At 44.8% G+C, this 17,522-nt stretch overlaps 1 protein-coding gene across 1 annotated transcript in view; it reads right to left on the bottom strand.

The window, feature by feature from the left end:
• The window catches only part of LOC126148896 (organic cation transporter protein-like), a 146,031-nt gene that overhangs the window by 20,258 nt on the left and 108,251 nt on the right, over positions 1–17,522 (bottom strand). The window contains exons 6-7 of the mRNA XM_049915783.1: positions 8,767–8,898; positions 8,388–8,557 (exon numbers count right to left, since the gene is read on the bottom strand). Of these exons, the coding sequence (XP_049771740.1) occupies positions 8,388–8,557; positions 8,767–8,898 (302 nt within the window). The remainder of the gene's footprint in view (positions 1–8,387; positions 8,558–8,766; positions 8,899–17,522) is intronic.

A 17,522-nucleotide genomic window follows, 5' to 3' on the forward strand; every position in this document is an offset into this window, starting at 1 on the left:
ATCGAGTTATGCCTCGTGTTAGAATGAGAAACGTCTACAACATGTGTCGGAATTCGACAGCGGCAGGATCGTGGGGCCTATCGAGACTGTGTCTTCGTTCCAAGGTATTACTGCTTACGTTAGTCGCGATCCAACAAATGGCGTAACAGAAACTCAGACATCAGCCGCAAATGGCCACTGAAATAAATCCTGTGTCGACAAGAGAAAAACTGTGCCGGACTAGGACTCGAATCCAAATTTTCGCCGTTACACGAGCGTTCACGTTATCCGCTTCGGCTATCTGAACACATTTCCCATCCACCCAAATTCTCAACTTGTCGCACACTACCCTCGTAGCGTCCACCTGCATTATCCTCATTGTTCCCACCCTTAACCTGATTCCCAAAAGAGTTTGGACGTAGTGCGCATCTGTATGGAAGGTATCATTAGCAGCCTTCAAGGTGTATGTATATTACTATGCACTAACGGAAAATAATCGCAACGCCAAAGTGGATTTGTGTGGCATGGACGAAAGTTGATAGGCGTGTTTCTACATCTGAAAGGTGTAGAGATGGGTCGTTCGCGAACTAGCGGGTCCAAAGGAACGGTTCATCAAGATGAACGGAACGAGCAAGGAACGAATTCTAAGGAGCGGTCTTTTATAGTTCACTTCGGTCGCGGCTTTCTACTTACAGTTCCCAGGAACGGGAAACGGTTGGTCTCGTTCCCGCAACGGCACGTCGGCCGGTCTCGTTCCAGCCTCGGTCCCGTTCCCGTCTGCCTCGGTCTCGGTCTCGCTCGGGCAGACTCGTCCTTCACGTGTCCACTCGTCGCAGTTCTACTGCCGACTGCTCCTACTTATCGACTTGTTCGCGTCGTTCACTGCGCACGCCCATTCTAGATCTGTTTCAAACCTTTTTTTGAAATCTGAACTTCTGGTTCTTTCCGTATTCTATTCAGCGTCCAATACCGGTAATTAAAATATTTTTTCTAATTACATAAATTACATAAAATTATGTTTTATGTAATACATACATCTTTTAAGGTAACAAAACGGCATATCAGCTTACTTCACTATTTCGATAAACAGCAGAAGAAATACTTGTAAAAAGGCAAGATTTTTTTGTTATCACACATGCGAAGAAAGTCGCCACGGCACACACGAGTGGCCATTTTCCGTCTTCTTTTGATCCATGGCAAAAGAGCATGTTCATTGTTGTGGAAGCCATACCGACTTACAATCGAATGAAGCCCGTGCTCCATAATCGATTTTCTGGTGTCACATTTTGTAAAGAGAATGTGATAACATCTACAATATCATTTCAGTGGTACAGGGTGGCGTACGAGAAATCGGCTCCGAGTACTAGACTGCTCATTGTCGCTTACCAATCGTCATCTATTGTTTCGACGTTGTTTGCATTAGCTTATTTGTTATTTCTTCACTACCTAATTATTAGATGTTTATATCTTGTGCTCATAGCGGTCAACAAATCGTGCGTAATTGGCGAGCAGTCTGCACTCGGGGCCGGTTATTCGTGCGCCAGCTTATATTATTTCACTGCGATCAGCCACATAACGCTACAGTGGGCTAAACGAGAGGTTTTGCAGAATCACGAAAGTTACAAGTGTGTGAGAATTCTGTTATGAAAAAAACTCTGTACTCCAAGAGGAGGCAAGTGCTCCCTCTTGGCGCCTTCCATCTTCAGTTACCTATGCTACTAATTTTCAGTTTTTCATAAGAATCACACACCAAGCACAAATGAACGGTGAACTAGCAAAAATGAACGGTCCCCCAAAAAGAGCGATTACCAGTGAACTAGTTCCGAAGGATGAACAAGTTTGCCCATCTCTAGAAAGGTGTCTATTAAACATTTCGCACCAGTCACACAAGAGTGGCGCTAGAAGAACCACTACGAGGATGCAAATCAGGTTTGGTTTAAATACACTCTGTAATGGTCGTGAGCGATAGTTACCTTTGAGACTGGACGTGGAGAGTTGATGTTGCTCAAGGAAGTCTTCAAGGCGACAAAGACGCCACTATTAACACTTCACTGAGTTTGAACGAGGTCATGTAATACGGTTATGAGAAGCTGGCTGTTCCTTCTGCTATCCTGCAGAAATACTTGGCAGGAATGTAGCCACTGGCAGCGGTGGTCAAGAGAATGTACGGTCACAAGAAGGCTGTGCTGCGGATGGCCATGTGACATTACCTTGGAGAAAGATCATCGAGTTCAGCGTTTGGCTGTGGCTAATCGTATGGCGTCTGCGGCAGCAATCTGAGTACTAGTTGGCACTACAGTGACTCAACGAACTGTTACAAATCGGTTACTTCAAGGACAGATCCGAGCTAGATGTCCTGTAGCGTGGATTTCGCTAGCACCAAACCATTGCCATTTGCAACTTCAGTGGTGTCGATGGAGGTCTGTCGTGCTTTGAGATGAAAGCTGATACAGTCTCAATGCCAGTGATGGCTGTGTGTTGGTTAGGAAGAAGCCAACTGAGTACCTGCAACCAACCTGTCTGTGTAACGAACACATTGTACCTACACCTGGAGTTATGGTCAGGGGTGGAATTTCGTATGACAGCTGGAGCACTCTCGTGGTTATGCCACATACCCTGGCTGCAAATTTGTACGTCAATCTGGTGTTGCACTGCCATTCATGAACAGCATTTCAGGGGATGTTCTGAAACAGCGTAACGCTCGCCCACATACCGCTGTTGTTGCACAACATGTTCTACAGAGTGTCGGCTCGATCACCAGATCTGTCTCCAGTCTAGCACATATGCGACATCATTGGACGAAAACTCCAGCGGCGTCCACAAACAGCGTTAACCGTCCCTGTATTGACCGACCAAGTGCAACATGCATGAGAGTCCATCCCAAAAACTGACGTCTAGCACGTGTACTACACAATACATGCAAGTTTACATGCTTGCATTCAACATTCTGGCGGTTACACCGGTTATGAATGCGCACCATCTTTTCACGTTTGCAATGACTTTTCTAGCGCTTACATTAACCCGTGATCTTGCAACATTAATCACTTAAATATGCTACAGAGAGTAATGTATTCCCAAAATTTCATTACTCTACAGTAATTATTTCTTGGTGCTGAGATTCATCATGGTACTGTGTAAGTAGGCTGTTTAGGTTCTTATATTGGTAACGCCGCCGCCACGTAGCGCTCTGTATGAAAATCACTGGCTGTGCTGTGTGCAGTCTGTGGTTGGTTTGCATTGTTGTCTGCCATTGTAGTGTTGGGTAGCTGGATGTGAACAGCGCGTAGCGTTGCGCAGTTGGAGGTGAGCCGCCAGCAGTGGTGGATGTGGGGAGAGAAATGGCGGAGATTTGAAATTTGTAAGACTGGATGGCATACATATTATGATTATTAAGGTAAATACATTGTTTGTTCTCTATTAAAATCTTTCATTTGCTAACTATGCCTATCAGTTGTTAGTGCCTTCCGTAGTTTGAATCTTTTATTTAGCTGGCAGTAGTGGCGCTCGCCGTATTGCAGTAGTTCGAGTAACGAAGATTTTTGTGAGGTAAGTGATTTGTGAAAGGTATAGGTTAATGTTAGTCAGGGCCATTCTTTTGTAGGGATTTTTGAAAGTCAGATTGCGTTGCGCTGAAAAATATTGTGTGGTCTATCATATTGTGTGTCCGTTTAAGCACAGTCTTGTATAATTTTTCTAAGGGGACGTTTCAACTGTTGGTCCAGATTGTATCACACCTCAACTGCGATTCGGCGTAGATCCCTCAGAGCGGCTGGTGGGTCACGTCGTCCATAAACAGCCCTTTTCAGTCTATCCACGGCATGTTCGATAGGGTTCACGTCTGGAGAACATGCTGGATACTCCAGTTGAGCGCTGTCGTTATCTCGACCGGTGTCGTTATCCTGAAGGAAGTCATTCACAAGATGTGCACTATGGGGGCGCGAATTGTCGTCCATGAAGACGAATGCCTCGCCAATATTCTGCCGATATTGTTGCACTATCGGCCGGAGGATGGCAATCACGTATCGTACAGCCATTATGGCGCCTTCATGACCACCAGCGGCGTACGTCGGCCCCACATAATGCCACTCCAAAATATCAGGGAACCTCCGCCTTGCTGCACTCCCTGTCTAAGGCGTCCAGCCTGACCGGTTTGCATCCAAAGACGTCTCCGACAATTGCCAGGTTGAAGGCATATGCAACACTCATCGGTGAAGAGAACGTGATACCAAGCCTGAGCGGTCCATTCGGCATGTTGTTGGGCCCACCTGTACCGTGCTGCATGGTGTCGTGGTTGCAAATATAGACCTCGCCATGGACGTCGGGGGTGAAGTTGTGCATCATGCGGCCTATTGTGCACAGTTTAAGTAGTAACACGACGTCCTGTGGCTGCACGGAAAGCATTATTCAACATGGTGGTGTTGCTGTCAGGGTTCCACCGAGCCATAATCCGTAGGTAGCGGTCATCCACAGCAGTGGTAGCCCTTGGGCGGCCTGTCATCAACAGTTCCTGTCTCTCTGTATGTCCTCCTTGTCCGAACAACATCGCTTTGGTTCACTCCGAGACGCCTGGATACTTCCCTTGTTGAGAGCCCTTTCTGATACAAAGAAACAATCCGGACGCGAACGAACCGCGGTACTGACCGTCTAGGCATGATTTAACTACAGACGGCACGAGCCGTGTACCTCCTTCCTGATGAAATGACTGGAACTGATCGGCTGTCGGACCCCCTCCGTCTAATAGGCGCTGCTTATGCGTGGTTGTTTACCTCTTTGGGCGGGTTTCAAATGTTCAAATGTGTGTGAAATCTTATGGGACTTAACTGCTGAGGTCATGAGCCCCTAAGCTTACAAACTACTTAACCTAAATAATCCTAAGGACAAACACACACACTCATGCCCGAGGGAGGACTCGAACCTCCGCCGGGACCAGCCGCACAGTCCATGACTGCAGCGCCTAGACCGCAGGACTAATCCCGCGCGGTTTGGGCGTGTTTAGTGACATCTCTGAAGAGTCAAAGGGACTGTGTCTGTGATACAATAACCACAAGTCAACGTCTATCATCAGGAGTTCTGGGAACCACGGGGGGGGGGGGGGGGGGTGATGCAAAACTTTTTTTTTATGTGTGTGTATACCCCACGCTTATCTGACTTCTTCTGGTGTATGCTGCGTGGTATAGGATCTTTACCAGATAGGATTGGCGGAAGATATGGAAAAAGTTCAAAGAAGGACAGCTCGTTTAGTATTATCGATAGGAGAGAGAATATGACGGATATGATAACTGAGCTGATGTGGCAGTCATTAAATCAAAGGCGTTTTTCGTTGCGGAGAGATCTTTTCATGAAAATCCAATCTGCAAGTAACTTCTCTGGATGCGAAAATATTTTATTGACTGACTCCTACATGAGGAGCAATGACCATCGTGATAAAATAAAAGAAATCGCAGCTCGTACGGAAAGATGTAGATTTTCATTTTTCCCACATGCTATTTAGAGGGTGTAATGGTCAAGAAATAACGTGAAAGTGATTGTATGAACCCTCTGCCAAGAATCAAGAGATGAATTTTAGAGAAGTCACGTAAATGTAGATGTAGATGTTGATGATGGCACACCACTCTTAACACTCAGCACCTAACTGGTTAAACTCGCCGGACCGAAATAATATGTCACCAATCTGCAGGCGGTATATCTCGGTACAGGGTGCATTACCTTAGCAAACTACACTCCTGGAAATTGAAATAAGAACACCATGAATTCATTGCCCCAGGAAGGGGAAACTTTATTGACACATTCCTGGGGTCAGATACATCACATGATCACACTGACAGAACCACAGGCACATAGACACAGGCAACAGAGCATGCACAATGTCGGCACTAGTACAGTGTATATCCACCTTTCGCAGCAATGCAGGCTGCTATTCTCCCATGGAGACGATCGTAGAGATGCTGGATGTAGTCCTGTAGAACGGCTTGCCATGCCATTTCCACCTGGCGCCTCAGTTGGACCAGCGTTCGTGCTGGACGTGCAGACCGCGTGAGACGACGCTTCATCCAGACCCAAACATGCTCAATGGGGTACGGATCCGGAGATCTTGCTGGCCAGGGTAGTTGACTTACACCTTCTAGAGCACGTTGGGTGGCACGGGATACATGCGGACGTGCAATGTCCTGTTGGAACAGCAAGTTCCCTTGCCGGTCTAGGAATGGTAGAACGATGGGTTCGATGACGGTTTGGATGTACCGTGCACTATTCAGTGTCCCCTCGACGATCACCAGTGGTGTACGGCCAGTGTAGGAGATCGCTCCCCACACCACGATGCCGGGTGTTGGCCCTGTGTGCCTCGGTCGTATGCAGTCCTGATTGTGGCGCTCACCTGCACGGCGCCAAACACGCATACGACCATCATTTGCACCAAGGCAGAAGCGACTCTCATCGCTGAAGACGACACGTCTCCATTCGTCCCTCCATTCACGCCTGTCGCGACACCACTGGAGGCGGGCTGCACGATGTTGGGGCGTGAGCGGAAGACGGCCTAACGGTGTGCGGGACCGTAGCCCAGCTTCATGGAGACGGTTGCGAATGGTCCTCGCCGATACCCCAGGAGCAACAGTGTCCCTAATTTGCTGGGAAGTGGCGGTGCGGTCCCCTACGGCACTGCGTAGGATCCTACGGTCTTGGCGTGCACCCGTGCGTCGCTGCGGTCCGGTCCCAGGTCGACGGGCACGTGCACCTTTCGCCGACCACTGGCGACAACATCGATGTACTGTGGAGACCTCACGCCCCACGTGTTGAGCAATTCGGCGGTACGTCCACCTGGCCTCCCGCATGCCCACTATACGCCCTCGCTCAAAGTCCGTCAACTGCACATACGGTTCACGTCCACGCTGTCGCGGCATGCTACCAGTGTTAAAGACTGCGATGGAGCTCCGTATGCCACGGCAAACTGGCTGACACTGACGGCGGCGGTGCACAAATGCTGCGCAGCTAGCGCCATTCGACGGCCAACACCGCGGTTCCTGGTGTGTCCGCTGTGCCGTGCGATGATCATTGCTTGTACAGCCCTCTCGCAGTGTCCGGAGCAAGTATGGTGGGTCTGACACACCGGTGTCAATGTGTTCTTTTTTCCATTTCCAGGAGTGTAGTTAAGATCAACCGAATCTCTGTCGTTCATCTTGGGTTGGGTTGCTGCTGCAAAATTATACTTTCCCCTGTCACACACTTCGCAGTGCACCAAATGACGGATACAACATTCATAAAAACCTCACAACGTATAAGCTCTATTGCTCGATTAGAAAGCCTTGAAATACTTCTCAGATAATCACAGTGTGATGGTCAGTTTACTAACCATGTATTTCACGTGCTCAGATGTTAGGATCCGGCTAGGCGGCACGAACTGGGAGTCAAATTCTGTCATCCTGTTGCTATCTCCATCTAATACACTGTATGAGGTTCTTTATGTAAGAGGTTTACTGTTCACCACCCTACTGGAGCAAATGTAATTTCGATGTATTGCTCACGCGCTGCCTGCGATATAAAACATCTCTGCTGCAATAGAATCGCAGGTCAGAGCAGTGTCAGCAGTAGTAATAATAATTGCTCGATCCTACAGAGCAGTCGCAGTAGTTCGTTGTTATGGAGCAGTTGCAATAGCTCGCTGTTACGGAGAAGTCGTAGTAGCTCAGCACTACAGTACAGTTGCTAGCCATGTAAGAGCAGTAGCAGTCGCCGCGGGTGCAGTGCAGTTCATTGCCATCTAGTGTAAGGTAAACTTTATTATTCCTCATCGCCATGCGCGTACTTAAATTTGTTGTCTGAGATGTTAATATGAATTTGTTTCAATCTTTTTGTGATTTGTCAGCACTAGTGAAGTCAGACTTGTAATGTTCAATTTTTTATGTAATGGTTTGCAGAAATGTTTTCAGTAATAAGGCTTTTCAGAACATAATTTTTTACCAGTCATTTACTTGAATTTAAATATTTTACAAATTTTCCCGGATGATAGTCATGTGTTGTTTAATAATCAGAGGACCAGCTATGCAGCTGTGTCAAAAAGAAAATCAGTTTTTTTTCGAATAATGCAAATCTCAGACAAATGTTGTTTAGCAGTAGTAGATAGGCCAGCATTGCACTGAGCTGTGCAATTTAGGAGCAGATATATAGGCAGCGTTATCCGGCGACACCATTATGAGGTAAGAATTTTTCAGTTTATTCAGGTTGATTTCACAGGGCCATGACGTAGCGCTGCTTACGTCCAAAATTTATCAGTTTCAATTCTCAGTCAATTTTGTACCGGAAATTTTTATATACGGGAAGGTTACAACACTTTAGTACTGTGGTAGCAAAAGGCTCTTGAGTAACCGAACGTGAAAGTGTCAGTACTGTGTAAATCTAATTGGCTGGTTACTCACCTGCACCGATGGTGTCTATTAGCAGTGAGGACCCCCAGTTCTTGGCGTTCAGCAAACCACCGTAATAGCTCACTAAGGTAAAAATCCAGATGCAATGGACCGCTGTGTACCTCGACCAACGTCGGAAGCTCTTGCGTAAAGGGGGCAGCGACATTTTATCGTCCTTCGCACTTAAAGGAAAAAAGGAAAAATATACTTAGTATTAACTCTCGAGCTCTGAAATTACTGATAATGTTTCTGTGAACCTACACACATGTTAAACACTTCTGCAAACAACTACTGTAGCTTGTTTGAAAACAACGCATTCTTCTCTTTAAGTGAATACTTAAAATCACAGAAGCTATAGCTGAGGTATGGTTGAGTACTATTTTAACCATACCTCGTTTCTGACAGCGCTATTACTGCCACCTTCATTTGATTTTCGCTGGGCGGTGAAGCATCCTGTCCTACTTCAATAGCTCTTTGTTTTTTCTTCTTTCTCGGTTCCCATCCCGGACAGTTTGGCACGAACCTGCGTAGCATAAGTGTGTAAGAGGATGTGCACAATGAACAGGTGTCTTGAAAATAAGAAAGGGAATGTCTCAAACACAAATAATAGACTCAGTATATAAATGTGTGTTTTACTATATTACAATTATGGTCGATCAAGCTACGTAACTAAATATAAGGCATGTCTGATAATATGTTTGATGCTAGCAAGTACATTTCTTTATGCAAGAGCTATTAATTTACTTTTTCAGTCATTTGTTGATTTTAAATGCTAGTGCAGGCTTTTGTAATGTACTGGAAGGTTCATGCAGTGGGTCCATTTCATTTTTTTTAGCAAAATCTATAACTATTTGAACGCATGTTGGTTTATGCTAAAAACTAGCAACAAGTAAATACATGCGTACAGGGGTTGCCAACCCAACATTGCGCATTTTCAAGTCGAGCACACTGCCATACTGACATTGTGTTTGCACATAAACACACAGTGTCTGCTAAGGTCGTTTTAATAACAGGGACCTGTGCTGGTATTATGCAGACAGTCACTTTATATGTGAGATAGCTTACAATGTTTAAGGTTCATCCATTGTGAACCAACGCCACTTAGAGAACCAGGCACTTCGGCTGCCTCAATAGTAGACCTGAAGGTACATTTTAAAACGACTAAGTGCGTCACGTGAGTGACATGGTTAAACAGGGCAGTTTGCTGGTGCTTTAAATTGTTTACTAAATCTTTTGTACCTCATAGTACCCTCTGACGAGTATCATCTCTTTATCAGTTTTATATTTAAAAAATCTTTCACGCAGGAGGATTGTACAGACATGCCGTAGTTTGACTGCCACACTAATTCCCATTTGTAGAACACAGAAATGGTAATATAAGGCAGTAGTACAGCAAGGTACTCTTTGGCACGCTTTGACTGTGCACTGTTGGCTGTAGGCCATACAGCGGCAGAGATAATACATAACGTCCATGCTTCGGTTGTCTAAATGACAGGAGCAACATGTCGTGTTAGTAGTACCATGATAAATTCCACCTGGTCAGTAAAAATTCTGCCTAATCAGTAAAATGTCTCTCCCCCACACACAAATACACATTTAGATCTCATAATCACAGCTCATAATCACACTGGGCATTAAAATGAAAGAGCCAACCAAAGCCCAGTATTTATCAGCCACTGAAATGAAACAGCCAATCACACTGCAGTATTCTAACGGACATTAAAATTAAACATCCAGCTAGTATGTAGCTACCATGTTTAAAAGCATCAAAATAATATCAATTTTGTACAAATTAGCACTTTGTTCAAAGGTGTCCAAATGATTTAAATTTTGTGTCATTTCAAAAGTATCTAAGAAATCTGAATTTTAAATCATTTAGTGCCATGTTCAAAAGTATCCAACCGACCTCAATTTCGCGTAAATTAGCGCCATGTACAAAAGCAACTGTATCATCTGAATCTTACATAGATTAGCATCATGTTCAAACGTATTTGAATGACATCGATTTTGCACAAATTATCACCATGTTCAAAAGTCCCTGAATGATCTGAATTTGACGTAAATTAGCATCAAGTTCAAAAGTATCTGAACGAGCTGACTTTTGCACCCATCCAAAAGTATCTGAACAATTTCAGTTTCGTGTAAATTGATGCCATGTTCAAATGAACACAAACGATCTGAGTTTTATATCTGTGCATGATTGTTAAAAGCTAACTGTGGCAGGTGGAGACTAGGAGAACTGTGTGATATTTCATCAGGAGATTCGTCAAGCCTGGGCTTGCCTGACTTCGCAGAAATCTGACACTCTCATTGTGTAATATCTGATTGCGATTGTAATGCATACAAGCCAGTCTTTACTCTGAAGAGTGCGTCGCTTTACAGTCCCAGACGTATTGCATAATCTGATTAGTTACGATGGTAATTTCTTTCCCACAAATATATGTGACAAAGGAAGACAGATGGTGATCCAGGCCAAGTTTCTGTGCTACAGTTTTGTCAAAAGCTCGTCTTAGTTCGGTTACAACCCATATCAGAGCATGCCAAACGTTACAGAGACTCTCATGCTAGCTTACTAACTTTATCTTGCAGCGAAAATCGTTTGTCGTCTTCTGGTGATAACGCTAACTTCTACAGTCACACAGTAGAAACTACATGACTCTTCGCTCCACAATCACCATTTTGAATCAAAACTGTAACAAATCATTATACCCTCGTGTTACAGCAAAACTGCTACAAATTGCCCCTATACATCGCTCTCTTAGAATGCAATTGTAACAAATTACCCATACATCACCACTGGTACTTGAAATTGTAAGAAGCTGCTCCTCTTATCGAAAAACTGTAACAAATTACTCCATAAAACGCTATGTTACAGCAAAATTTTAACAAATTACTCCATGCATCACCATTGTTACATGAAACTGTAACAGATTACCCCATATCTCGCGAATGCATAGTGGACGCAATTGGGGCAATGGTGGTAAGATTGCTTCTTGAAAATTTGTATTGGTTTAGCTAAAGGCGATACAGCACAAGTCAGAATGTGATGATGAGGGCGCAGCATATGCAGCGATTAGAACCTTACTACCTGGTACTGGAAACTGTACAATGAAGAACACAGTGATTATGTACACTTTGTATAACATTCATTTCAGAGCTCACTGAACAGAGTGCAGCATATGCAGTGATCAGAACTTTCTACCCCAATACACAATCTGTACAATGCCAGACACATTGCTTGTTTCCTCAATCATGATGACTACCATTACCCCAGTTGAGCCACAAATGTTCAGTTCACTTATGTGACTGGCAGTATGCAGGATACTATTGGGGGCAACGATTGTTGGTTGACAGGGTGACTGCCATACCTCCAGATAGCATTGGGGTCAATGGTGGTCAGTTGACGTGGTGACTTTGGACAGTTGACAGAGTGACTGCCATTACCCCAGATACTATTAGTTGGGCCAATTATGGTCATTTGATGTAGTGACTGCCATTACTCCAGATACTATTGTTGGGCAATGATTGTCAGTTGACATCATGACTAACATTAGCTTATATACTATTGAGTGGGGCAATGATGGTCAGTTTACATGGTGACTAAAAAAAATGCTTCAAATGGCTCTGAGCACTATGTGACTTAACTTCTGAGGTCATCAGTGGCCTAGAATTTAGAACTAATTAAACGTAACTAACCTATGGACATCACACACTTCCATGCCCGAGGCAGGATTCGAACCTGCGACCGTAGCGGTCACGCGGTTCCAGAATGAAGTGCCTAGAACTGCACGGCCACACTGGCTGGCCATGATGACTGATATTACTTCAGATATGTAGTTATATTCAATAATGTGCTGACCACGGGTGTCAGTAACTGGATCCAAATCGTGCTTTAACACTAGAAGCTGACAGTGTACATGCCATAACCTGACATTGAGTGGCAACTCCACATTCTCAAAAAGTATCCCAAGCACCAAATAAAATTGTACAAATTGCGCCAGATATCAAAACTGTCACACTAAATTGTTAACAAATTGCCTCATACATCATTTTTGTTACATAAAATGGTAACAGATAGCCACATACATCACCACTGTTACTTAAAATTATACATCACCACTGTTACTTATAATTGGACAAATTGCCCCATACATCTTCAGGGTTACACAAAATTTTAACAAATTGTCCCATATGTCAACGACTCAGCAAGTTGAGATTTGTTCTGACAAATTGTTACTTGTTCCAAGTAGCAAAAGGAATTACTCAGCAAGTTGACACTTGTTGATGCCAGCAAGTCAAGACTAGTTCCAACAAGCAAAATATTGAGTCGGTAAATTGAGACCGCTGACTAAGCCTATGTTCACATTTCAGCACAGCCTCCCTGACACCACCGACTCCACCCCATCCCTGATGATCATTACTGCAACCAGCAATATTGGGATGATAGAAATCACTCAGTTCTCTGACCATCATTGTTCCTGCAATAATATCTGACGAAATGGTAGTCACCCAGTCAACTGACCATCTGTCCCAATAGTATCTGAAGTAATGGCAGTCACCATATGTCAACTTACCATCACTGGTCACACAATAGTATCTGGTGTAATGGTAGCCGCCATGAATGATAACATAATACCTGTGTCCATAATAGTACAGACTCAATTACCAAGGAGGAAGGCTCTGATTGGATTGCTGCAGACACTGCTTTCTGATCATCGACCTCGGACAAGAGTTTAGTACAGGGCGTACACAAGTGTTATGTCTGGCATTGTACAAATTCCAGTGTTGGGTAGGGAGGCATCAATCACTGCATATCACTGCCTGGTGTTGTATTGTTTTTAGCAAAACTAAGTCTATTATTTTCGAAAACATTGTTGGAGGTTGTCAGCGAACATAGCGTAATATTTAAAATTAATTGTAAAACAGTCTAGATCACGAAGCATGATTATTAAAAGGTGACTGTTTCGTTCATTATATGAGAATCTGCAGCCAACTACTCAAGCAGTTACCTACCGTCATTCAGCAGTTCTGCTCATGCACAGCCATTGTTTATCAATGTGACTGAAGGTCTGAAAATGATCTTGTAACGATCGAAACTGTTCACCTTTTAATAAATGTGCCTTGTGATCTACATTGTTTTATAATTAATTTAAAAATCTAAGTCAAGTTTTTTAACAAATAATCTCATCAGTGTGCTCCCTGCCGCCGTTGGATAAGCAGCTGCAGCAGCAAGTCGTATACTCCTAGCTCACTCATTTGTTACATAGTTTAATTCTTAAATTCTTTGCGTGTTTTTGGTACTTGCATTGTTTAATTCATAAATTCGGGCGTATTATAGTATTTGAGAGTTGTAGCATTGCGTTTTAGTACCCGAATAGTGTAAAATCGCGTAGTCTCCTTCCGCCGCCGAGCAGTGTGTCAGCAGTGCGCAAGTAGCAGCATTACTGCATTTACTAGGCAATCTTGTATTTTAATAACCGTTTAAATTTTGTGTCGATTTGTTTGCGCTCTCTGTAGATTAGTTCAGACGTTCTTTACACAACAGTTTTTAGCATGGATAGGGACTGCAACTGCTGTGTTCGGATGCAGGCTGAGTTGGCATCCCTTCGCTCCCAGCTTCAGGCAGTGTTGGCTTCGGTCACACAGCTTGAGGCTGTTGCCAATGGGCATCACTGTGGGGGTCCGGATGGGGGTTTGTCGGAGACGGCCAGCTCGTCCCACGCATCCCCCGATCGGACTAAGACTGTGGTTGCCCGGGATACTGCCCGCATTGAGGCTGATCCCTCACCTGTAGTAGAGTGGGAGGTCGTCTCAAGGTGTGGCAGGGGGCAAAAGACATTCCGGAGGGCTGAACGGAAGGCCTCTCCAGTTTGTCTGACGAACCAGTTTCAGGCTCTGTCTCAGGCTGATACTGATCTTCGGCCTGACATGGCTGCTTGTCCTGTTCCAGAGGTTGCCCCTCAGTCTGCAAGATCCGGGCAGTCGCAGAGGGTGGGCTTACTAGTAGTTGGGAGCTCCAACGTCAGGCGCGTAATGGGGCCCCTTAGGGATATGGCAGCAAGAGATGGGAAGAAAACCAATGTGCACTCCGTGTGCATACCGGGGGGAGTCATTCCAGATGTGGAAAGGGTCCTTCCAGATGAAGGGTACAGGGTGCACCCATCTGCAGGTGGTCGCTCATGTCGGCACCAATGATGTGTGTCGCTATGGATCGGAGGAAATCCTCTCTGGCTTCCGGCGGCTATCTGATATGGTGAAGACTGCCAGTCTCGCTAGTGGGATGAAAGCAGAGCTCACCATCTGCAGCATCGTCGACAGGACTGACTGCGGACCTTTGGTACAGAGCCGAGTGGAGGGTCTGAATCAGAGGCTGAGACGGTTCTGCGACCATGTGGGCTGCAGATTCCTCGACTTGCGCCATAGGGTGGTGGGGGTTTCGGGTTCCGCTGGATAGGTCAGGAGTCCACTACACGCAACAAGCGGCTACACGGGTAGCAGGGGTTGTGTGGCGTGGGCTGGGCGGTTTTTTAGGTTAGATGGCCTTGGGCAAGTACAGAAAGGGCAACAGCCTCAAAAGGTGCGTGGCAAAGTCAGGACATGCGGGGACCAAGCAGCAATCGGTATTGTAATTGTAAACTGTCGAAGCTGCGTTGGTAAAGTACCGGAACTTCAAGCGCTGATAGAAAGCACCGAAGCTGAAATCGTTATAGGTACAGAAAGCTGGCTGAAGCCAGAGATAAATTCTGCCGAAATTTTTATAAAGGTACAGACGGTGTTTAGAAAGGATAGATTGCATGCAACCGGTGGTGGAGTGTTCGTCGCTGTTAGTAGTAGTTTATCCTGTAGTGAAGTAGAAGTGGATAGTTCCTGTGAATTATTATGGGTGGAGGTTACACTCAACAACCGAGCTACGTTAATAATTGGCTCCTTTTACCGACCTCCCGACTCAGCAGCATTAGTGGCAGAACAACTGAGAGAAAATTTGGAATACATTTCACATAAATTTTCTCAGCATGTTATAGTCTTAGGTGGAGATTTCAATTTACCAGATATAGACTGGGACACTCAGATGTTTAGGACGGGTGGTAGGGACAGAGCATCGAGTGACATTATACTGAGTGCACTATCCGAAAATTACCTAGAGCAATTAAACAGAGAACCGACTCGTGGAGATAACATCTTGGACCTACTGATAACAAACAGACCCAAACTTTTCGACTCTGTAAGCGCAGAACAGGGAATCAGTGATCATAAGGCCGTTGCAGCATCCCTGAATATGGAAGTAAATAGGAATATAAAAAAAGGGAGGAAGGTTTATCTGTTTAGCAAGAGTAATAGAAGGCAGATTTCAGACTACCTAACAGATCAAAACGAAAATTTCTGTTCCGACACTGACAATGTTGAGTGTTTATGGAAAAAGTTCAAGGCAATCGTAAAATGCGTTTTAGACAGGTGCGTGCCGAGTAAAACTGTGAGGGACGGGAAAAACCCACCCTGGTACAACAACAAAGTTAGGAAACTACTGCGAAAGCAAAGAGAGCTTCACTCAAAGTTTAAACGCAGCCAAAACCTCTCATACAAACAGAAGCTAAACGATGTCAAAGTTAGCGTAAGGAGGGCTATGCGTGAAGCGTTCAGTGAATTCGAAAGTAAAATTCTATGTACCGACTTGACAGAAAATCCTAGGTAGTTCTGGTCTTACGTTAAATCAGTAAGCGGATCGAAACAGCATATCCAGACACTCCGGGATGATGAAGGCATTGAAACACAGGATTACACGCGTAAAGCTGAAATACTAAACACCTTTTTCCAAAGCTGTTTCACAGAGGAAGACCGCACTGCAGTTCCTTCTCTAAATCCTCGCACAAACGAAAAAATGGCTGACATCGAAATAAGTTTCCAAGGAATAGAAAAGCAACTGGAATCACTCAACAGAGGAAAGTCCACTGGACCTGACGGGATACCAATTCGATTCTATACACAGTACGCGAAAGAACTTGCCCCCCTTCTAACAGCCGTGTACCGCAAGTCTATAGAGGAACGGAAGGTTCCAAATGATTGGAAAAGAGCACAGGTAGTTCCAGTTTTCAAGAAGGGTCGTCGAGCAGATGCGCAAAACTATAGACCTATATCTCTGACGTCGATCTGTTGTAGAATTTTAGAACATGTTTTTTGCTCGAGTATCATGTCGTTTTCGGAAACCCAGAATCTACTATGTAGGAATCAACATGGATTCCGGAAACAGCGATCGTGTGAGACCCAACTCGCTTTATTTGTTCATGAGACCCAGAAAATATTAGATACAGGCTCCCAGGTAGATGCTATTTTCCTTGACTTCCGGAAGGCTTTCGATACAGTTACGCACTGTCGCCTGATAAACAAAGTAAGGGCCTACGGAATATCAGACCAGCTGTGTGGCTGGATTGAAGAGTTTTTAGCAAACAGAACACAGCATGTTGTTATCAATGGAGAGACGTCTACAGACGTTAAAGTAACCTCTGGCGTGCCACAGGGGAGTGTTTTGGGACCATTGCTTTTCACAATATATATAAATGACCTAGTAGATAGTGTCGGAAGTTCCATGCGGCTTTTCGCGGATGATGCTGTAGTATAGAGGGAAGTTGCAGCATTAGAAAATTGTAGCGAAATGCAGGAAGATATGCAGCGGATAGGCACTTGGTGCAGGAAGTGGCAACTGACCCTTAACATAGACAAATGTAATGTATTGCGAATACATAGAAAGAAGGATCCTTTATTGTATGATTATATGATAGCAGAACAAACACTGGTAGCAGTTACTTCTGTAAAATATCTGGGAGTATGCGTGCGGAACGATTTGAAGTGGAATGATCATATAAAATTAATTGTTGGTAAGGCGGGTACCAGGTTGAGATTCATTGGGAGAGTCCTTAGAACATGTAGTCCATCAACAAAGGAGGTGGCTTACAAAACACTCGTTCGACCTATACTTGAGTATTGCGCATCAGTGTGGGATCCATACCAGATCGGGTTGACGGAGGAGATAGAGAAGATCCAAAGAAGAGCGGCGCGTTTCGTCACAGGGTTATTTGGTAACCGTGATAGCGTTACGGAGATGTTTAGCAAACTCGAGTGGCAGACTCTGCAAGAGAGGCGCTCTGCATCGCG

Source organism: Schistocerca cancellata, chromosome 2 (genome assembly GCF_023864275.1).
Source record: "Schistocerca cancellata isolate TAMUIC-IGC-003103 chromosome 2, iqSchCanc2.1, whole genome shotgun sequence".
In the NCBI taxonomy this organism is placed as follows: domain Eukaryota; kingdom Metazoa; phylum Arthropoda; class Insecta; order Orthoptera; family Acrididae; genus Schistocerca; species Schistocerca cancellata.